Source organism: Cyprinus carpio, chromosome A24, assembly GCF_018340385.1.
Source record: "Cyprinus carpio isolate SPL01 chromosome A24, ASM1834038v1, whole genome shotgun sequence".
In the NCBI taxonomy this organism is placed as follows: domain Eukaryota; kingdom Metazoa; phylum Chordata; class Actinopteri; order Cypriniformes; family Cyprinidae; genus Cyprinus; species Cyprinus carpio.
In genome coordinates, this window is record NC_056595.1 from 22,045,340 (window position 1) to 22,069,905 (window position 24,566).

Below are 24,566 nucleotides of genomic sequence, written 5' to 3' on the forward strand. Positions count from 1 at the left end.
TTTTACATATTTATTTACATATATTTTAAATAATTTATAATGAATAAATTAGACATTTTATTTATTATTATTTATAATAATATGTATTTTTATATTTAAGATTTGATTTAGTATTATAAGAGTATGTACAAATTTTGTAAACATTTTGTGAGTTTTTTGGATGAACTGAAGTTTTGCAAGAGAATCTTGTTTGTTTGTGTTTAATGGTATTTTGTATTTTTAGAGAGCGCATGGAGGCCATGGAGAAGCAGATAGCCAGTTTAACTGGATTAGTTCAGAGCGTTTTGACCCGAGGACCAGACAGCCCGTAAGAAATCTGGACTTCAGTCCAATACTACTGAATCTCACTATTAAACCTGAAACTTTTGAATGACTTTTGAAACTGTCAACATTCATTTTAATGGTTTTTTTCATAATGTACATCCATGTAACTTATATTAGCATGCAAATGGAATTTGTCCTTCAAGCTTCCTGTTTTTGTCTTGCAGTGAGAAAACAGAAACAGCAAGTGACTGCTCTGCACCAGAGAGTGAGTACCATATGGTCTGAGTGTGTGTCAGTATGGCTTAAACATTTATGGGAAACATTGTTAAAAAATGTAAAATATCAAAGATGAAGACATTTTATTACATGCACTACAAATCGTCACCTTTAAAAACCTAATTAATGGAAAAAGCTCTAAATACATCCTTTCTGACAGATATATAATAAAATGAATGATAAATTATGATTTAGAAACTGACATACTAACAAACACAATCAAAATGAATACAATTCAACATACGCCCATCATATTAATGCTTGAACATATTAATGCATGAGCATTGTTCGGCGTATAAGGTTAATAAATTAATCTTACTGACATCAAGTGAACACTTCCAACAAAGCCTGAACTGTTTGTGCTTCAGAATAGCTGTTACTAAACTAATTATTTTCATAAGAACAATTAAGTGATGCAGAGTAGGCGTTTCAATTAACAGGTCATTAAACGAGTGAATCATGCATGGTGGTGATAAGACACGACTAAAGGATGTTTATCTAAATGACAGAAGCAGGCAGTCCAAGTCCTCAAGGACCGCAGTATGATCTGACTTAAAATGAAGCTCATTTGGATTGGTTTACATTAGCTAATGTTTGTTTGTGTTTTACGGCTGTAGTCCGTGACAGAGTTCAAGATTTGAGTGTTAGTAATGTAAATTAACATGAAGAGAATTCTTGCTAATGCCACAGACATATTATATTATATTATATTATATTATATTATATTATATTATATTATATTATATTATATTATATTATATTATATTATATTATATTATATATTTATTTTAATATTTATCATTTAATATGTATATTTAGAAATTACAATTTATATTTTATTATTATAATTTATGATACATTTGATTTATTTATTTTTTAAATAATATCTTTATTTAGATGTATTTTATTTATTATTTATAATGAATAAATCTTGCATATAATTGATATATATACACATTTATTTAGATATTTGTAAAGTCATTATTTATATTTATAATGTATTTATTATAATTTATAATTATTTGAAATATATAACTTCAAATAATATTATTTATATTATTGTTTAGATTAATATAATATTATTATGATTTTAATATGTTGTTTTTCATATGTGTATAATTTTATATTTAGTTTAATTTATTATAACTCATAATACATATGACTATATATACATAACATCATATTTGGCAGTTTTATTTATTTTTATATTTTTCAATTAATGTTTATTTTCATTATTTATGCATTATAATTTATACGAATAATTATTATTATTATTTTAAATAATACATTTTTATATATTTATTACATTTGTCATTATTATTATTATTTTATAATATGCATTTCTGTTTATTAATTTATTATAATTTCTTGTGCACTAGTATGTACTATTTTGGGGACAGTTAACTGGTGATATTTTATATTTCAGCTGGAAGGTTTAGAAAACAAAAAGGTATATTGTGTGGTTGTCTGTCACTTTCTTGGTTTCCCCTTCGTGTGTTGCATTACAGATTGTGTTGCATTGCGATTTGTGCATTGCAATTTTGCGTCAGGAGTGTGTATAGAATGTCTGTATTGAGGGATCTCAGATCCTGGAGTTTGGAAACCGTCTGTTTAAGTATATACAGTGTCTACAAAAAGTATTCTCCTCCTTTGACTTTTACATTTCATTAATTTAATACATATTATTTAAGATTGCAGAGCACTTTGTGTTGACAAACAGTTAAATACATAATGATTCATGTAGCACAAAAAGTCCAATGTGGTGTACGCTTTTATTGGCACTGGATATATACAGTATGTCTGTCCTATGGATTCTCCCCGAATGTTTTTGTTGTATGGAAATTCCCACTAACACTTGAATGTCATTGTACTAGAATGTTTTGTCTTCCTTTTCCAGTTCTTAAAAGGATCTAACGAGGACAAAGTCTGTTTCTGAGATTATTTAACAGTTTGAATGTATATGCAAACAAGGGTCTGAATTTGACTGTATGTTGCATGAATATACAACGTACTGTAGATGTACCGAGTTGTGTCGGGCTTGTTTTTGGATGTGACTCATAATGTACAAATCAAGACAAAGAATCTGATGCCTTTTGTTGTTCTTTTGTGGTTAATATGGAAATTAGGCATTTTCAGAAAGATTTAAATAGATTAAGACATTTAAAGCAGAATGACTAACAGGCTTATAGTGAAATCTGATTATCCATTACACATTTTAAATGAAATTGCATGTGTTTTAATATTTTAAGTTTAATGATTTATGTATGACATTTGCTCCTGTGGATTGGTAGTATCGTCACCATCTGCTCCGCTGGCCCTGATGCCGCCTCCGCCCACTGCAGCCTCTCAGCCAATAGCAATGTCCCGTTCACAAATGCAGCTGCACCTTACTGACCTGCAGCAGCACACAGCTGAACTGCGCAAACAGCTGACACAACTGCGCCAGTTACAGGTGTGTGTGTGTGTTTTGTGCATTTGTAAGTCTCATGTAAGTTCTAAAAACTGCTGTGTATTTAGATAGATAGTTAGATAGATAGATTTTTATTTTTCATTTCTGATGTACATCAACTCTGACGTTATATTGTATTTTTATTAATTTCAATTATGAATGTTTATTTGAAAATTATAATAAATTAATATAAATTAATTAAAAAGATTTTTTATTATTTTATATTTATTTTAATTATTAATGTATTATAATATGGCATTATTGTTATTATTATTAATATATTACATTTAAATATCTATTTAATATTATATTATCTTTTTAACTGTTTGTGTGTATATATACTTTTTTATTTAAAATGTATAATAATTTAATCTATATGGAAATGTATATTTATTTACATATTGATTTTAATATTTGTTGTTTAATATTTATATTTGTTTTGCTGTGTATTTAATCTTGTGCACAGGTGGGAATTAAATTTTGCATAATATTGCTAAATAAATAGCAAAAATTCTAACTTATCACATATTCATTGGGGTAAAATGATTATAAATAATGGCTTAAAGAAATTAATTTTATTCATACAAAGCTCTGAATTTGCTTCAAAAGACTAGGGAAATAGCACATAAATAATAAATTTTTATGTTTTTTGGAGCTTGACAGGCAATTGCATTGGAAATGTGCACTGTATGAAGAGTGTAATAAAATTTTAATGTATCTATTTATATCTAACAATATTTTATTTATATATACGGGTTTGTATATCTGTGTGTTTTATAGTTGCAGAATCAGGACTCCGTTCAGGCATTACTGAGGCAGACGGAGTCTGATTTGGGGATGTGTCTGATCGAGGCGACTCGCACACAAGAAGATCCATTACAGCGTCAGCGTCTTCTTGTTGAAGAAGAGAGGCTACGCTACCTTAATGAAGAAGAACTTATTATACAACAACTACAGTGAGCTAAAGCATCTGCAACCTCCAAATGAGAACACTACTGAAAAACAATGCTGCATATAATTTGTGATGGATGTGATTTGTTCCTTTGTGTTTCCAGTGATCTCGAGCGCTCGGTGGAGGAAATGAGGATGGGGGCGGGACTTAACCATCACCTGGTGACAGAACAGGAAATAGAACAGAAGAGTCTGGAGCTCAGGAGACTGGGAGAGACTGTCACTGACCTCAAGAGTGAGTGACCATTGAAGAAGAGGAATTTGCACACAGCATACCATTCATGCTACCGACCATTAATGAATATTTTAATTTTATATAATACATTGTGTTTGTTTACACAAAATTTGGAATTTACAATTATAATAACTAGCCATCATTAGAGCAATTCATTAGGGATTCGGATTACACTAGGTGAGCTATATAGTTTTTGATTCACTAAAAAGAACCTGACTCATACTTCATTAATCAGACTGTACTGATTGTGCTATGTGTTTCTGATTCACTTTTAAAGACCGGCTCATATTAATCATTCGTTCAATGTCAGATTACACTGGTTATGCTGTACTGTATGTTTTTGATTCACTAAAAAGTACTGACTCATAAGAGTCATTTGTTTGGCAATCAAACTACACTGATCACACTGTAATTTTTTATGTTTCATTGAAAAGAATGGACTTGAAATGGAAAGATCTGACTCATGACAGTTGGTTGTGCTATATAATTTAGATTCTTTAAAAAATGGCTCATAAAATGAGTCATTCATTCTGTGGTCAGACTACATTGGTCTTGCTCTTTATTGGTACACAGTAGCAGTGTGGATATCTATACAATCCAATTATAGGCTAAATCTATGTACTGTGTTCTACAATTTATGTGTTTAGATCAGTTCCCCAATTTACAAAGTAAGATGCGTGTGGTGTTGAGGGTGGAGGTGGAAGCCGTCAAGTTTCTGAAAGAGGAACCGCTGAGACTGGAGGCCCTGTTGAAACGCTGCAGAAACATCACCAATACACTCGCTCTACTACGAAGGTAACGCACACAAACACATAAACATTCACTCCTTTTCAGATACGTTCTCTAGTGCCATGCCTAAAGCATTCCTCAGTGTGTGTTTGTGTACAGGCAGGTATCAGAAGGTGTGTGGAGGACACCCGATGACTTCAGTAGTTCAGTTTCCAGTGCAAGTGACCCTGACTACAGCAGGAGCTCTGATCTAGATATTCTCACCAGCCCTTCTCTAAATCTGCCTGACTTAGGAGGCACCTTATTGGGCACTGCCACTCTTTCTGCCTCCCTGGGCACTAATACCTCAAACCCTGGCCTGACCAGTGCTTCTAGTATAGGTAAACACCATTTTTACAGTCTCTTTGAGGTTTTGATTTGTTTAAGGAGTAGTTGATCTTTTTTTACTTGCCTTCAGGTCATCCAAGATGTAGATTAGTTTTTCTTCATTGGAAGAAATTTGGAGAAATTTAGCATTACATCACTTGCTCACCAATGGATCCTCTGCAGTGAATGGGTGCCGGCAGAATGAGAGTCCAAACAGCTGATAAAAACATCACAATAATCCACAAGTAATCCAAGCCACTTCAGCCCATCAGTTAATGTATTTGCGAGAAAGAAATCCATCATTAAAACCATTGCTTCCAGCAAAAATCCAAGTCCTCTATCTATAATATTGCTTTCTCCAGTGAAAAAGCTGTCTGGTCTGAATCAGGAGAGAAATCAGATGAAGCACCATTTACAAGTTTTAACAGTCCAAGACAGTTCTAAACCAATATATTGGTGTCAACAACAGGGCATGGACTTTTTCACTGGAGGAAGCGTTATATTGGATTATGAAGTCGTATTTTGGGCAGTTTTATAAGCCTTGATGCATTTGGTTTTTACAAACACACATTTTTTCACTTCATTTTAATTGATGGATAGTTGTAATGTTTTTATCAGCTGTTTGGACTTTCATTCTGATCTTTAACTGATATATTTAGAGAACAAGGTTTGGGAACATTTATTGGCTAATGCTTGCTGGATAATTTGTTATTTAAACGATTGACTGATTCATTGATTGATTGACTGATTTTAGGATGTACCACTAGTCTGTCTAACGTGCTTGGCTCTGCCGTTGGTGCCAGTATGAGCAGCGGTGGTATTCCTGGCAGCACCACGCTGGGTAACTGGCTGGCAGGGGCCGGGGTGACAGATCCCATCATGCCTGAACTGGACAGCACCTCCACAGGGCCAATAAAGACCAGCGGCCTGGAAGATCTGCCCGCACGTAGAGAATCTGACAAAGGAGTGTCTGTGGAGGTCCGACTGGTAATGAACACACTAGTAACTAGATTTACTTTTCTGTCTGTTTTTTGCTGCTTTAGTTTCAACAGTCATGGATTTGTCGAAATAATAAAATGGTTATTTCCAGACCTGAAAGTTTTAAAAGTACTATAAACATAATAAAATAAATTTGACTTTTTCTTTTACATTAATATTACAATTGTAACATTTTAAAAGGTTTGAATCATTTTGCTAACTTCAGATTTTTACTCTCTCCAAAAACTGGCACTACAAACACATGCATCACACCCCTGGATAAGATTTATTTAAAGTTTGGGAACCTTTGCGCGATAACGCACGTGGGTGTGTGTCTTTAGGCTGCAGAGCGAGACTGGGAGGAGAAGAGAGCCAGTTTAACTCAGTTCAGTGCTCAAGACATCAATCGTCTGCTGGAGGAAACTCAAGCTGAGCTGATGAAGGCCATTCCAGATCTGGACTTTGCCGCCAAGCAGATCACCAAACCGGCCGTACCGCCAAAACCCCAGCTGTCCTCCCTCCCAGCACCTGGTTCAGCCTCCTCCACTCCTACCTTAACACCTGAACACCAGCCCAGCAAAATCCCACCAAAACCACCCAGCAAAGACGGCATCCCACGCAGGGGATCAGGTGAGATAATATCATTACTGCAGCAAGAGCTATAATAACTGCATATGATTTTGGCTGTTTAATTATGATCTGAATGATCAATAGACAGATTAACAGGTTTATTGATCAATTAATTTGATTGATTGATCAGGGGAGTTGACTGTGCCACGGTATCGCACAGAGAAGCTGTCCAAGTCTCCGCCCCCTCCTCCTCCACGACGAAGTTTCCCATCAGGTCTTGGGCTCACGACCAACAGCAGTGGAGAAGTTATCACCATAAACAAGAGTGTGAAGGTAAACAACAATTTTCAAAAGTTAAAAGCATTTTTGAAAAAGCCTTATATCTTTTGAACATTAGTTGGCAACTTTTCAGGCATGTTAAGGGCATGATTATGTGTACCATATTGTGTGGGGATATATTAAAGCATTTAAAAAATATTACAGGTTGTGACAAATTTCAAAATCGCTGACAGGCAACATTCATCCGATTAGAATCAACGAATTCAGCATGACTCAAGGAATCTGTAGACACAAAGCTAATGCTTTTCTGACATTTCAAAAGTTTTCAGCAAAAATTGGTATTTTTTTGTATCTCATAACCTGTAAGTGGCACTGTTCCCAAATTTGGCATGTACCCTCAGATCATGGTGTTAATGACGTGTGTTTTGTTTTGATAGATCAAAGTTTTGCCAAGATATAACATCTCTTCTACTTTATATATGCTAATTTTGGGCCAGAATCATTAGATTCATATCAATATAACTTTTGAATACTGATCTCATGACCTGAAGTTGGCACTGTTTCCAAATTTGGCATGTACACTTAGATTATGGTGCTGATGAAGTGTGCCAAGTTTTGTTTCAATAGATCAAAGTTTTGCCAAGATATAGCATCTATTCCATGTATGCTAATTTTGGGTCAAAATCATTAGATTCACATCATTATAACTTTTGAACACCGATCTCATAACCCGAAGGTGGCGCTGTTTCCAAATTTGGCATGTACACTTCAATTATGGTGCTGACGAAGTGTTCCAAGTTGTGTTTCGATAGATCAAAGTTTTGCCAAGATATAGCATCTATTCTATAAATTGTAATTTGGGTCAAAAATCATTAGATTCACATCATTCTAACTTTTGAACACTGATCTCATAACCTGAAGGTGGTACTCTTCCTAAATTTGGCGTGTGCCCTCAGATCATGGTGCTAATGAAGTGTACGGAGTTTTGTTACAGCAGATCAAAGTTTTGCCAAGATATTATAATTTTGGGTCAGTATCAATAGACTCACATCATAACTTTTGAAAACTAAAAACATCTTAGCCAGTTTTGTAATAACTGAACAAAAATTGAAGTATGAGTAGCATAGTAACAAATTCTAATGCTTTTGTTGTAATAATATGTACTTTGTACTTGATTAGCTGTTAACTGTTAAAGTTTTATTTCCTTTGCTGCAGATGTTAATATTTCTTGTGCTTCACATCTTGCTGTGCCTGTAGATGTTTATTAGTTTGCTCTTTCATACATGTCTTATTTTTGTAGAAGTTGGAGAAGCTAGAGAACAGAGAGGATGCTGAAGTACCGACTCAATCCCAGACACCTCCAGTCAAACTGAGACGCCCATCGACCTCCGACGGGCCCCGACCTTCATCCACACCTCCGGTCATCGCTGCTTCTGGGATGAAGGAAGATGAGGATGAAGATGAGAAGATAATGGCAGAGCTAGAGGTAAAAAGCTTACATACATCTGTCGGATGGATGAAATGGTGTTCTTTTCACTGTTTCTTATGAGTACAGTATGTGTATGTGTACATATAGGATGACACTGAGGTATAAAAACTCTTGATTGGTCTGTTATTCAGTAAATTGCCAATAAATAATTTGTATTGCTTTGTCAAGACTTCAATACCCCAGATTTGGGAATAATGTGTTGTTCATTTTCCTCCAAACTTGAACACGTCAATGTATTATTCCACACACCAACATGAAAGGCATTTCAGAGAGTCCCAGTGAGACTGAGGGTCACTGCTGAGGCCCAAAGCCCTGCTGAGGTCACTCCTAACAGTGTTGACAGGGCAGGCCAGTGGATCAGCAACTCTCTGTGGCGAGAGGTAACGTGTTAAGTGCCAATCCTTCCTCTCAGGCCTTCCTATAACTTCTGCCATTGAGGTTTTTCCTGAACCTTACTAATGCACTCTGACACAAAACCTATTAATCTGTCATCTCTTCAAGTCTTTAACCAGCTCTGCTGCTGCATGTTATTAGACAGCTTGAATGAGGTTTAGTTTTGAAACTTGGGAGCTAAATATGTTTTCTAACCTTTTTAAGTGTTTCTTGACTTGTAATATTTGATATTTTATAGTTTCTAAAAAATGTCAAATGTTTCTTTTATAATCTCTAATATAATATAATATAATATAATATAATATAATATAATATAATATAATATAATATAATATAATATAATATAATATAATATAATATAATAATATTATTGTACAATATTATAATTCTTATTAAAATAATTAAAATACTTATTTTTTTATTTAATAATGTATTATATTGATATAATATTAAATAAAGCAGTTAAGCATTAAGATAATTCAATATTATGCAAGAATATTTTATTTAATATTGCTATTATTAAATAAACATTAAATAAAATATTTTAATAAAGTAATTTAATATTCTATTTTATTATTAAAGCTATTAAGCCATTAAATGCTGTATAATAATGAACTTATTTAATAATAATTTTTATAATGAATAATTATGCATTTTATTATAAATAATTATGAATATTATAAATATACACTTCTATAATTTTACAGTACATTATTAAATTATATTATATTACATTATTAAAATATATTATTTTCTTACAATTGCAAATGTATATCTTAATTGCTTTAATAATATGTTATTGAATATTAAGCATTAAATGTTATATAATATGTATTATTATTATTTCATTATATAATATTTATTATTTACAGTATTTTATATTTCACAGTGTGACTATTTCTTATTTTGAACTTTCTCACAATTAGTTTTATTTTTACACTAAGGTGAAAATGGGCTTCCATACTTAATACCAGATGGGTCAGGACACTGGGAGTTTAAGATATCTCTCATAATTTTGAATGAAAAGTCACATATTTCCTCAAAGCAAGCAGTAAAAATATGTTGAAAAAATTAAAAGTAGAAACTCTGTAACTGCAAAATGTACATGCAAATAATTATTATATCTGTCATTTTTACAGATATAACATTCTGACATAAGAGACAGTTCACTTTTTTTCTTTTGATGCTAAGCTGTTGGAAAAAGCAGCATGTATCAGTCAAGGTCATCTCTTTTTCGCTCTCGCTCTATCTTTTGTTATGTCAATCTGTGCCTCTTCTTCACAGCGACAGTAATGTTGTGACACTGTGGTAGCAAATCAATTTTAACAAGCTTAAAGTCTTTAAAGTAAAACTTTCAAGAGCCAAGAACAAACAGACAGCACAAAAAACATGTCAGCTACTGCGGTCTAAATGAACTGCTGACTTTGCCCACTAATCAGTCTCGACAGCTTTTCCATACACGATATGTTTCTTAACTATGTACTTGCCTCATTTTCACTCGTTCCGTTTACTGTATCAACAAGCAATTCAATACAGGAAACTATAGCGTAATTGACCAGTGAATTCAGGATGTCTGCTGGTCTGTTTGACGGTGTTGTTATCATCTTAGATATCTGGACAGCCTGTGTCTGTATGTGTGTGTGTGTGTGTGTGTGTGTGAATCTTGTTGTCAGCCTGCAGAGATGCATTGTGCTGAGTTCTACTAATGTTTCACAATGAAAGAAGTGTGAAAGAGTGCTAATATCAGCTTCCTTGCACACATGCAGGGTGTCAGTCAACACGACTGCTGCATGCTGCATGCTGCTCTGTAGAGATTCCCTGTGTCTCTTTCTTTCATTCAATTAGTGTTTCTATTTCTGTTTTTTCGCTTTTTGATCCAAAACCTAGCAAACTGCGTCTCTCTCACATTTGCAGCAACCAAATCAGACTGAAATGGATCATGATGCTAAGCTAACGGCTTGGTTCTGCTGTGCACTAATGTGTAGTACATACAAAAACGGATGAAATGGTGTAATTTCAGTTAGACAGATTGATTATCTTTCGATTTTTAGCGCTGAATACATTTCTATTTTATTTTGTATTATTGTAACACAGCTGCCATTAAAATGGGGGACAATATTCCTTAGACTTACACTGAAGGCGAGACCCAAACCGTATTTAGAAGCCAGAATATAGTAAAGACCGAGCTCTTTGACACCCTAGCAACCGCATAGCAATGCCCTGACAACCACCCACAATAACATTATGCATCACTCACATATTTTTAATGTGCTTTTTAAAGCTTTCTTAATTGCTTTATTTAATAGTATTATTTATAATATTAAATAAATCAATTAAGTATTTATCTATTAAGTATTATATAATAATTCTAATTTATTTAATAATGATAAACAACATTAATAAATGACTACTATTGTTATAAATATTTACACTATTAATATTAGTATTTATAATTATATATTATGAACTGTTTTAATATTTCTTATTAAATAATATTATATAATATTAAACAAAGCAACTAGAAATTAGGCAGTAGTACTAAGTGTTAATTATTATAATATTATAAATAATAATAACAATAACAATAGTCAATATTAATAATAATAAATCAATAAATGATTACTATTAGTTTATTCTTCTTCTTCTTATTATTATTATTATTATTATTCTGTTTATTTCTCACATTGTAACTATTTTTATATTTCATATTATATAATATTGTAATTTTAAATAAAGCAATTGAGTATTAAGCAATTAATAATAATAATAATAATAATAATAATAGTCAATATTAATACTAAAAAAATAAATTACACATTGTAACTAACTGTTTTATATTTCTTATTAAATAATATTATATAATATTAAAACAACTTAGTATTAAGCAGTATTACTAAGTATTATTATATTTATTATAAATTATAATAATTAGAATAATCAATATTAATAATAATAAGTAAACAAATTATTACTGTTAGTTATTATTCTGTTTATTTCTCACATTGTAACTAAATTTCTTATTATATAATATAATATTGAATAACGCAATTGAGTATTAAGCAATAGTTCTAACAATAATAGTAAATATTAATAATAAATGAATTATTATTATTGGTTAATAATAATATTTGCATTATTATTGTTATTTTTTCACATTGTAATTTTACATTTTTATATTTCTTATAATATAATATAATATAATATAATATAATATAATATAATATATAATATAATATAATATAATAAAGCAATTAAGTAAATAATAAAATAAAATGTTATATAATAATTATAATAACAACCATTTATTACTAGTCAATATTAATGATAATAATTATTATTTATTATTATTATTATTATTATTATTTATTTGGGCTTCCATTACACTAATAATTTACCAGTTGGGTCAAGACGCTGGAGGGTTATGATATCTAAAAGTTACATGGAACTTTGCTTTGCAAGGAAACATTCAGGAGATTCAAGAGTCAAGATAAAAATCTTGAATCATGAATCTCTTGAATATTGAATGTTTCCTTGCAAAGCAAAAACAAAATGCTCTCACATATTCTCAAGAAAGTTGTGTCAGTCTTCATTCACATCAGGAGCAGAGATTTTGGGCAGCTCACTGGGTTTTGGAGCAGAGCTTTTATCACGACACTCTTCTTCCAACAAACGTGAATGATTAAAATTCAGTCCCACGACTTAAACAAACACGGTCATTTTCCAGCCCAGCCCAGCCTGCTGTTGTTTATTCATGTTTGTTCTCTCTGGTTCTCAGCCTGTAGGCACTCCTCCGGGCTCCGCCAAACTGGTGCAGCCATCTGCCGCGTCCCGTCTGCGGCACCTGCAGCAGAGCAGCCTGGAGCGCAGGAGCAGGAAACAGCAGGAGGAATTCCCAAAGCTCCAGCAGGGTCAGCAGCAGGTATTCCACTTCTAACAATAACTGCACCCTGCTATCGGCTGACTGACGCGCGCTCTCGCTGACTTTACCTCTGCTCTGGGCTAAAAGGCACGAGTCAGAGCTGTCGTTCAGTGCAAACACATCCATCGACTCCAATGACTGTAACACCTGCAGCCGAGCACTTACTTCCATATAAGCTGCTACGTCTCCCAGTTGCTGCACAGATGTTATGGTTTTCCACTGTGTGAGGGGGCTCAGTATGCACAAGTTTTCCCCGTATGCTCACAGACTACGTATTTTTCTCTTCCATGCTACATGAACTTTTCTTCCAGAACAAAACAGCACAATATAGTGCATCACAATGCCAGGGAACGACGCCAAAGGACAGTCACTATATTTCTCTCAATTTGTAGCTTGTTTCTACTCTAGGAGGAAAAAGTTGACATTAAGGCTAGAAATTTATGAGATGCAAGTACACAGATGCGAAAGCAGTGCTCACATACATTATCGTTTAAGATTATGGGGCTGGTTAGATTTTAAAGTAATTGAAAATCTCTTTTGCTCATCAAGGCTGCATTTATGTGATCATATTTTTTTTTTTTAAATAGTGAAATATTATTACAAATTAAAATGGCTATTTTCTATTTTAATATATTTAAACATGTAATTTATTCCTGTGATGCGCAGCTGAATTTTCAGCATCATTACTCCAGTCTTCAGTGTCACATAATCCTTCAGAAATCATTCTAATATGCTGATTTGCTGCTAAAAAATATTTCTAATTATTATCCATATTTTTGTGGAAATCATTTTTTTCCTAGGGTTCCTTGAAGAATAGAAATTCCAAAAGAAAAGCATTTATTTAAAATAGAAATTTTTCATAAAATATTAAGTGTTTTTAAAGTCACTTTTGATCAATTTAATGCATCCATGCTGAATAAAAGCATTAATTTCTTTCCAAATTTTTAAACTGTAATGTACTTGCGTAGATTATTTTTTAGACCTTAATGTCCTTAAATGTTTCAAAGAGATTGTTGGAATCTCAGTGGCGTTCAACTAATTGCCAATGAAGTCATAATGACGCCAGCTAATTGGGCAAACTGAAGTCCCTGTCCTTGTGCCATCTTTGAGATTTCCTTTCACTCTTTGTCTATAATCTGTAAGGAACTATACTGGTCTGAAGCACTACATTTTGATGAGTACTCAAGCTGTCAGATCCCAGGCGAAAGAAGCTTTGTGCTGTGCTTATGACAGGACAGGTCAAGGTGAGATAACATACGTGACCTAGATACTTTCTGACATTGTCACTGTGATGCTTTAATGTGTCAAAGCTTTTGAAAGATCGGTCAGAAAAGAGAAGGAATTGGAGATGAGACGTGTGCTTTGATCATGGTCGGGTTTGGCTAGCTACCAACCTGGAAGAAAGGCATTTATTTTAGGATATGTTGAAGTGAACATGAAATTACTTTTTCTTTTCTAATAAGTTGATTTGATTGTAAAAAGTGCTAGTGCTAAATCAGAATAGAGGAAAAAATAATTTTTTTGGGAATAATGCATACTAAATCATGGACAAAGGATCAGGAATGTGTATTAAAAAAGTAAATTTTTGATTTATAATAATTCAAATCAAAAATAATTTAGATTTTACTTTATGCTTATTTCACACAAAACAACTAAATCATGCGTAAAAAGACCAGAAATGTGTATAAGGAAAGTAAATAGGGTAAATTTTTATTTTAATTTATGCTTATTTGACACAAAACAGCTGCAATCATGGATAAAAAAGACCTGGAACGCGTACTAAGAAAGTAAATAGGTTAAGTTTCGATTTCACTTTATGCTTATTTGACAGCTTCTAATTTAAAATCACTTAACGCTAATAGGAAAATCTGATCAAGTAATGTACAGAAGAGTGAAGAGGAAAGGTGAGACTGCAGTGTTGCTGTAGTGTTGCACAGTCTCTATCTATCAGAGCAACTCGCAAAGTCAGCGCTCCCCAAAATCCATCCTGAAAGCACGAGAGGAGAGAGATTTGTGTGCGAACCCTGAGGGAAGGAAGTGAAAAATTGGATGGAAAGACAGAGAAAAGGAAGAGATAAGACGGTGAGGTTTGGTTTCTTCTGCTCTCTCTCTCTCTCTCTCTCTCTCTCTCTCTCTCTCTCTCTCTCTCAGTCCTGCAGGGTTAATCGACAGACTATTACAGTAGCTCAGCGTAAGCTCCGAGTTAGCCAGCCTGCTGCAGACTGTCTGATCCACTCCAGGGGCAAATAAATGTCTCCCAAATGAAAATAGTGGATTTTTTAATTGGCAGTGACATGACTGCAAGATAAGATTTTTACAGACATGCCAGTTAAAGGAACAGATTACCTAAAAAGGAGAATTGCCATTTTCTCACCCTCACGTTGTGCACGACTTACTTTTTTTTTTTTTTTTTTTTTGCAAAAGAAAGGAGATATTTAGAAAAATGTTTGAGCTGCTGTTTTAAAGGTGGTTTTTATTGCCAGGCTCCAAAAAGGACAAAACTGTTGAAGCTCATTTTCGCTTCAGCAAAAAATAAGAAAGCTAATTGCAACTTTTTATTTTTATAAGAGAAAAACATCAGAAAAAAACAAGAATTGCAAGATGTAAACTCAGAATTCAGAAAAAAAGTAAAAATTGTGACGAACTCAGAATTCAGTGAAAAAAAATCATAACTGCAAGATTTAAACTCAGAATTCAGAGAGAAAAAAAAAATCTGAATTGCAAAGTTTAAACTGTTTCTGATGTTTAAAAAAAACAAGAATTGCAAGATTTAAACTCAGAATTCAGAGAAAAACACAATTGCAAAATTTAAACAGATGTTTCTGATGTTTAAAAAAAGAATAGCAAGATGTAAACTCAGAATTCAGAAAAAAGTCAAACTTGTTACTTGAACTCAGAATTCAGAGAAAAAAAATCAGAATTGCAAAATTTAAACTGTTTCTGATGTTAAGAAAAACAAGATTTTTTTCCAAAAAAAAGTCAAAATTGTGACTTGATCTCAGAATTCAGAAGAAGCTCCTGATTCTGAAATAAAAAGTCAGAATTGTGAAATAAAAGGTCACAATGACTTTTTTTTTTATTATGTGGAGAAAACATGCTTCCATACAAAACAGCTCCATAACAGCACTATAAATGTAAAAAGGCATACAGGTTTGAATCAGCACGAGGGTGAGTAAATGACAGGTGTTATCTGTGGCTGGATGGATTCCTGTCCGTGTGAGGATTGAACAGACAATCACCGTGGCAACAGTGGAATGAGGCAAGCAGCCCCTCAATAGCAACCAGCGGAGTCTGTGATACCTGCATTCCCACGCATCTATAAACTGCGGCTGCTCACTTGGTTTGATTTAATTCATCTATATAACTGGAGGTTTGTGGTTATGTTCGCAATGGAATACTAGCATGCATTGCATACTCCGTTCCTGTAGTTCAAACAGCACAGCGCTACAAACACCAAGATCATGGGTTTGATTCCCCTGGGAAAGCAGGAAATGATAACAAAATGTACAATTATTTGGATAAAAGTGTCTGTCAGAAGCATAAATTTAGTGGTATACTGTATGCTGACTATACTTGACTATACTGCATTTAACCCGACTTTGAATCTCAATCAAGAAAACTGGTCTAAAAATTATTTAGAGAAGTCACAGCTGATAACACTCGTTTATTAGTCAAGATAAGCGCATTACATAACATTGGTTACTGTAAATATAACAAATCCCTCGATGCAATATTTTAGTATTGTTTATATAGTTATAGTATTTAGTAATTTTATGTGATTTTTTTATATATTTCTATTCAGCTTGAATTTTTTATTACTTTAATTTATAATTAAACTTTTTTTTCTCAGCTAGTTGCCAATACAATATTCCTTAAAAATACTTAAAAAAAAATTAATCTAACATTTTATTTATTTTTTGGTTGTTTTATTTTTCTATTTGACTGTATTTCCATTTTAGTTTAGTTTTTGTCGTTTAAGTGCTTCAATAAAGCCAATATAATGGCTTAAATTTATTTTAGTCGCTATATTCAGTTTATAATTAAACTTTGATTTTTCATTGTTTTAGTGTTAGTTATACAGCACTACTTAGGCTACTATAGTCATGTCAGCCTTTATGCTCCACATAAACCTTATGAATTCAGTTAATGCACTTGAAACAGTCTTAAACCAGTGTTTTATGGTGAATGGCACATCTGTAAGTGAGCTGGAACTCGATAGTACTTGCTCTATTTGCTAAATTACTCATTTGTTTGTTGCAGCTAGTGAGCGATTAAAAACGCTGCTAAGACAGCAGTACTGTACAAGCCAGAGTTTGTTCTCTAAAGGCACTTACACATTAGTTTTCTTCTAATACCCTTCTGGAAGGGCCTCTAATCTTCCCTCGACTGTGTGTGCATTCAGACAGCTGTCTTGATTAGCGCCGACAGCAGATCAGTCTCGTCTGTGTGCTTCACTGCGGTCTCAGCCACAACAGGACACAGTTCCCAGTCATCAGTCAATGCCCAACAGCTCCGGCTTTGTTCCCAGGCAAAGATCTAGCTAATTTGGCACAGCACAGAGTGCGGCAGGCCGTCATCTCCCGGAAAGAGAGTCTTCACCCGGGCTTAATGGGAGGTCTGTGCCATGAATCGGACAACAGACTGTCTGGACGCTCGCTCTGCTGACCATTTTGGCTCAGAGAGGGCAAACACAGAAGGCTGTGAAGATTCAGTGTTTGAAGGGATTATTTATTCTTGAAAGGTCAAATTGTTTATTGGCCCTGAGTAAGAAATGTTGGAACTGGGAGTGTTTGTGTGTCATTTTCTGGGCCTCTTTCAGCGGTTGGTTTGTGTCTCGGGGGTGTTGAATGACTTTGCTGTAGATGTTTAATAAGGTGAATGAAATCGTGCTTGTAGAGACGCTCTCAGCACTGCGTTCGCTGAGTGTCCTTAAACAAACTGAGCGCTGTTGGAAGCAGTGATGTGGAAAAATGATACAGCATGATATTCTAAGCCGAGTTAATGCTGCTGTTGTGTACTTTTGAGCTTAGCTTGCTTGTTTGTTAGTGAATCATCTACATACACTACCAGTCAAAAGTATGTTTGAAAGAAGTCTATTATGCTCACCAAGAATGCATTTATTTGACTAAAAATATTGTAAAAAGAGTGAAATATTATTACCATTTAAAATAACTATTTTCAATAGCAAGATATTTTAAATTGTAATTTATTTCTGTGATCAAAGCTGTATTTTCAGCATCATTACTACAGTCTTCAGTGTCACATGATCCTTCAGAAATCATGAATCAATATGCTGATTCACTGCTCAGTTATGACCAGTTACCATTACTGGTTCTTATTATTATGTGTTGAAAAATCAGTGTTTTTGCTGCTTAATATTTTTGGGGAAATTTTGATGCTTTTTTTTTTTTGATGAATATAGAGTTCAAAAGAACAGCATTTATTTGAAATATATATATTTTTGTAACATTGTAAATGTCTACTGTCACTTTTGGCGAGTTTAATGATCCCAAATTTATGAATGATACTGTATCATGATACTGTTTGCATAAAAATATGAGAACAGCACAATAGCTTTCAACATCGATAATATTTAGAAATGTTTGTTGAGCAGCAAATCATCATATTAGAATGATTTCTGAAGGATCATGTGACACTGAAGACTGGAGTAATGATGCTGAAAATTAAGCTTTACATTACAGGAATAAATTACATTTTAAAATATATTAAACTAAAAAACAGATATTTTAAATTGTAATAATATTTAATAATTTTACTGTTTTTACTGTATTTTCAATCAAATAAATGCAGCCTTGGTGAGCATAAAAGACTTCTTTCAAAAACATAAAAAAATCTGAATTATTCCAGACTTTTGAATCATGAAGTATATTCCAAATTATTTTATCAGAGAAAAAAGCAAGGCTTTCTAACACAGTGCCACAGAAATAGTTTGCTTGTTTTTGTGGTTGCAGCTAGTTTAAGAACTCACATTAGAATGATTTCAGCTTTTTGCCGCCTTGCTTCATTTCCTATCATCAGCCTCAATAGTTGGGTAAATTTAGATACATTTTCACATACTGTGTGTGAATTTGGTTGCTCCTCTATTGGTGGCATAGTTAATGTCTCTCTGCCCTTCACCAGACAATATTTTAAATCAAAATCTGAATATTAACGTGATCGCAGATGGTGTATCTTCCTGTTTATCACCCTGTACCCGAGCACACTGATATATCTCATACTTCATATCAAGCAGGGTTATTTTAGTATTCTTTATGTATTATTACAGTATTTATTCATATTTAGGTTTAGCGTTTTATTTTTATATTTGAAGTTTTCATTTTAGTTTTAGTAATTATATGCTTTTGACATATTAATGACAAAAAAATTATAAAAGTATTGTCATTTTATATTAGGTAGTTTTTTTCTTTTTCTTTTTAATTCCATTTTACTCATTTTAGTACTTTAGATATATATATTTATTTAGATATATATTTAGATATTTCGATTTAGATATATTTAAATAGATTTAGATAAATATATATATATATTACACATTGTTAATAGTTTTAGCTTTAGTATATATATATATATATATATATATATATAGTTTAAAGTTCAGTATGTTTGGTTTCAGACCTTTTCTTTGGCTTACAAACTGTTTAGCTACTTTGAATTGATAATCTCAAAATCTCAAATTCATGCTTTTAACATAGACTATCATAGTATCAATGAGGAAAGACTGCCTCCTGTTGGCCGTTACATGTATGACAAAAGGAGGAAGGCAAAGACACACTCTATACGTTTAGTGGACCCATTAGAAAGGTTGCACTGGAAATTACAATGCACTGATTATTCTTTCTTTTCTCTTCTTTTATCCACTCACCTGTCCTAACTTGCTTGTATTTTATCCTCAGTCCATCCTTTCCTGACCTCTTCTTATTATGCTGAGGTTATAATAGCCCAGCGCATTTCCCTCTACAAGTAAATATAGTTACAGCACACTTAGTTGTAAAGTAAGTGAATAGTATTTTAATTCTTTTTAGGATAATGAGTAAGTATTTAATTGACTTTAAACTACTATATGAGTCAGATTTCATAAAGGAAGGAAATATATTTTAGTCCAATTTCCTTTTCTGCCTCATGGCCTCAGACTGTCCTAGCATAGCCAATCATTGTTTTGTACCGGCATGTTGACTATCAGCCTCCAAGTACTGCCCTGAGTGGTCCTACATGCCCTCCCCTTTACCCTGAGATCTGATCCTGTCTAAGGTGAACACTTCATGGCGACGGTGACCCTAGAAACCAGGGGAAGCACAGGTGACCTCTGAACCTAAATCATCTCCCAGCTAAAGCACAACACCTCAGTACTGAAGAGCTCTGACCAAGGTACGAGTCTAATTGCAATTTCATAGTAAACCTGGTCGGAATAATGCAAATAACAGCCAGTATATGTATACTGAATAAACAATGTAATCTATATATGGTAAATAAAAAAATCAAGCAGTTACAATCTCCTATGTAAACAAACTTATGGCAATATATTTGAAAAATATTTTAGGGTGAATCTCATTAATACATGCACAGATCACATTTTACCACAAAATGTAAAAATAAAAATGCATTTTGCAAAAAGAAATCCAAGCTTCTTTTTAGGACTATTAAGATGTTTTACACTTATTCATGCCAATTTAGCATAATTTACCTAAAAATTACCAAAATGCATCCTCATTGCAATTATATATATATATATATATATATATATATATATATATATATATATATATATATATATATATATATATATATATAAATGTGTGTGTGTGTATTTTTTTCTTATTGGTGATTTATTTTTAAATTCACATAAGTGCAATATAGTAATTTAATTTATACATTTAATACATTTTAATTCATACATTTATTTAATTTAACAGTAACTTGATTAGCAAGTTTAATAATAAATATAGTAAATAATAAATATAGTAAATACGTATTTAATACAATTAACAATTTAAGTAATTCATAATATATTAAATATATTTTTTAAAATGTATTTTTGGTGCATTACAGTAATGAGAATTTATAATTTCTTTGTTTTTATTTTGAGGTGAAATATGACCCGTTTCATGAGATTCACCCTTTAGCTGATGTGTAGTTTGGGTCAGTTCAACTAGAAAATATCTGCAGCACAACTACAAACAAAAAAAATTCCTTCAGAGTTAAATAGTAAAAATCTTCACGCTACTGGCAAATAATTGGTAAATATTTATCAAGTATAAAATAGATATTTTATATAAGATTAACTTTTGTATTTTTATACTAAAAAAGGAGAATGTGTTAACATTAGATAGCATGAGGTACATGCCTTATCCAAATTCATATCGTATGACTTGTTGAAATGAAGAATGAAGCCTGGGATCTATTATGTGAATGGAATCAGTTTTCTATGTGTTTCCTCCGGTGGATTTGAAGTTTGAGAGTGGCTTTCATTTCAAAGCATATATTTTGTTACGTAACATTTGACAGCACATTACACTGTACGTGTGAAGCACTTTGTGTCACTGGGACGTATTAGTAATGTATGATAAATAACCAGTTGGCAGTGAATAATAAATTGCTATCGACTGTTTAGATCGATATTCTCATTCATATTTAATGGATGCCTAAGGGTTTGTAAACAACTGCCCCACTGCCATTGTTTTTCCCATTTTCTGCGAAGAAATACATATAGCTACAGTATATTTAAGACGCTATAGTTTGGTGGTCGTGTCCATCAGATGCCTGATACATACCTCATACATTTCTTTTTCGTGTCTCAAAATGACTTCATTGAAGTAGAACAGACCCAAACTCTGATGCGACACACGTATGCTGTGTTAAAACACTGAGAAACATCCAAAATATATGAACAGAAGAACTGTGTAACTGTATATAAACTGTATGATCATGGATATGTTCATTTAGGGTATTTTTTGTAAGCTTTTTTTTCTACCAAAAGCTTTGAGAGATCTGAACTGCATGTAAATATCCTCTCAAAGTCTGCATGCAGAATCCTCTCTCTGTACGTTCTGTTTACAAGTGTAAGATAGATGGATTTCTGTATTAATAAAGATAATTTTTTGTTCTATGTGAGTAGATGGGTCAGTCAGATCCTATTCACTGTTGTCTGATCTGTAACAAACCATTCAAGCATTCTAAACCTCTGAGTTTAACATGTCCAAAAAAAGAAGAAGAAGAAGAAAAAAAAACAATTTTCATAAAAGCAACATATAGAATGCACAGTATATTAAACTATCAATGACTTCTTGTGATAAAACAATAACAGTGTGAATGCAATGTCGACCAATAGAAATATATCTATATGGAAATGTTATAATGCAAAAGTTGTTTTAATGTTGAAAAAACCTTGTCTGGTTGTGTATGTACAAGAGACTGTTGGTTTTGAATGTTCTTGTGCTGTTTTTGTGGCTATTAAAGTGAATATCTTCTACTACAGTCTCTTTTTTTGTAAATGCCAATTTTTCATCCAGTATAAAATCTTTATTATGTCATATACAGAAAGAAAAAACTGATTCATATGAAAAACATAAATATACACATACTAGACAAAGCTAGTTTTCAGTAGTTGGGGTAAGTGTACAGTCAGCCGTTCAAGAATACATGTAAAGATCAATATAAAGTGTCCAAATCTCACAAAACCTGTCAGGAATATGCTTTATTTTACCCCATAACCAGAAGAAACCACCAATTTTTTAAAATGTCAAATTCTTCATTTATATATATAGATATATATATATATATATATATATATATATATATATATATATTATTTATTATTTATTTATTTATCTTTTTTTTTGGTGCAAAATACGAAATATACAAGCACATGTTTAAATTCTTCAAATTTTGTAATTGTTTCTTTTAATTTTGAGGCAAAATATAAAATGTATAAGAACGTTCAAATTCTTCAAATTTCTTAAATTTTTTTATACATTTTGCGGCGAAATACGAAATATTCGTGCACATGTTCAGATTCTTCAAATTTATATATATATTTTTTTCTTTTAATTTGGGGAAAAATTATGAAATATACAAGCACATTTAAATTCTTCACATTTCTTTAAAAAATTTTGGGGCAAAATATGAAATATGAGCACGTTCAAATTTTTAAAATTTATTTTTTTACCTTTAATTTTGATGCAAAGTATGAAATATACAAGCATGTTCAAATTCTTTCAATTTCTTACTTTTGTAAATTTTGATGCGAAGTATAAAATATACAAGCTCTTGTTTAAATTCTAGAAAAATTTCCAATTTTTTCTTTTAATTTTAGGGCTAAATATGAAATACATAAGCATGTTCAAATTCTTCATTTTATAAATTTTTGGGTGAAATGATATATAAACACGTTAAAATTTTAAAAAAAAAATTTTGCCAAATTTTGAAAGCACATTTAAATTCTTCAAATTTCTTAATTTTATTTTTGTAATTTTGGGGTGATATGTATAAAATATTCAAGCACGTTTTTGACAGGTTTCTTGAGATTCGCCAAGTTGTTTGCTAAATTGTACATAAATAGTTGAACTTTTATAATTTAGATATACAAATAGCTTAATGTAGCTGTTTAAATGTTTCTTGTAAACTGTTTTTGGCTTCATGTGTGGTGTGGGTTCGTCGCGGGATGCTTTGAGCTGTGTGTGTTTCACAGAGAGATGTCAGACGACACGGGAAGCTGCTGAGCTGGTTTCCATTTGGCGCTTCGTCTTGCTCCGTCTGCTCTGATGTACGGCTGGTTCCTCAAATCTACACACACACACACACACACACACACACACACACACACACACACACACACACACACACACACACCCAGTCAGACCCCCCGATGAAGATATCTGATTTCTAAGCTTTTCAAAAACTTGAAAGAAAGGGAAACATCAGAGATCTACACAGAGGAACTGAGGGAAGCACTTGCAGGAAGCTGAGTGTTACAAAAGAGCATAAGTAGATGAAGAGCGATACCTTCAGAGACAGGGGAGAGGAAACGAGAGACAGATATAAAGAAGTCCCATCGAAGAAACCCGAATCACAGAACAGACGAGAGGAGCGCTTCCCAGAACGGGACCTAAACGGTACCGCCTGCAGAGCTGACAACCAGGAACACAGGAATAAGACAGGCAGACTAAATACACAATATAGTATGAATTTCAAAAGAAAAAAAATAGTGACTGAAATAGCTGACAAAATAATTGAAGAAAGAATTAGAATAGCCAAAGAATCCCAAGATGCACTTGGAGGAACGAAGAACAGACAATCATAGTGTTCTGGCCAAACTGAATTTTATATCAATGTACATTTAGACTAATGGGCAAATAAATGTCAGTGTGTGTGTGTGTGTGTGTGTGTGTGTGTGTGTGTGTGTATCTATTTTTATTTTTTATGATATATATATATATGTTTTTTTTTTTATGTATGTGTGTATATGTATTTTTATATTTTATATATTTTTCTAATTTTTAGAGATATTTCTAATATTTTTATAGTATAAATGGGTCTTTATATAAAATAAAATAAATACATTATATTTATGAATATATTAATAAATGTATTTATTAATTCTAAATACATTTATTTGTTTTATAGTATAAAAGAGTCTTTATACAAATGTGTA

The 24,566-nt window shown here is 32.4% G+C and overlaps 2 protein-coding genes across 6 annotated transcripts in view; one reads left to right on the forward strand and one right to left on the reverse strand.

Annotated features, from left to right (window-relative positions):
* The window catches only part of LOC109069209 (SRC kinase signaling inhibitor 1-like), a 50,685-nt gene extending 30,043 nt beyond the window's left edge, over positions 1-20,642 (forward strand). For 3 of the 5 annotated variants that reach the window (XM_042714694.1, XM_042714693.1, XM_042714697.1), the window contains 15 exons: positions 224-307; positions 489-529; positions 1,967-1,990; positions 2,832-2,992; positions 3,770-3,945; positions 4,045-4,175; positions 4,823-4,970; positions 5,064-5,284; positions 6,025-6,257; positions 6,590-6,878; positions 7,009-7,151; positions 8,398-8,583; positions 8,847-8,966; positions 12,755-12,898; positions 20,168-20,642. In XM_042714694.1, the coding sequence (XP_042570628.1) occupies positions 224-307; positions 489-529; positions 1,967-1,990; positions 2,832-2,992; positions 3,770-3,945; positions 4,045-4,175; positions 4,823-4,970; positions 5,064-5,284; positions 6,025-6,257; positions 6,590-6,878; positions 7,009-7,151; positions 8,398-8,583; positions 8,847-8,966; positions 12,755-12,898; positions 20,168-20,191 (2,125 nt within the window). In that variant the 3' untranslated portion in view covers positions 20,192-20,642. The remainder of the gene's footprint in view (positions 1-223; positions 308-488; positions 530-1,966; positions 1,991-2,831; positions 2,993-3,769; positions 3,946-4,044; positions 4,176-4,822; positions 4,971-5,063; positions 5,285-6,024; positions 6,258-6,589; positions 6,879-7,008; positions 7,152-8,397; positions 8,584-8,846; positions 8,967-12,754; positions 12,899-20,167) is intronic. The other 2 variants (XM_042714695.1, XM_042714696.1) reach the window with 2 other exon arrangements.
* A 2,119-nt stretch (positions 20,643-22,761) lies between these two features.
* Positions 22,762-24,566, reverse strand: part of LOC109107665 (formin-like protein 1) — a 29,644-nt gene continuing 27,839 nt past the window's right edge. Inside the window, exon 27 of the mRNA XM_042714919.1 lies at positions 22,762-23,698. Coding sequence (XP_042570853.1) covers positions 23,598-23,698 — 101 coding nt within the window. The 3' untranslated portion in view covers positions 22,762-23,597. The remainder of the gene's footprint in view (positions 23,699-24,566) is intronic.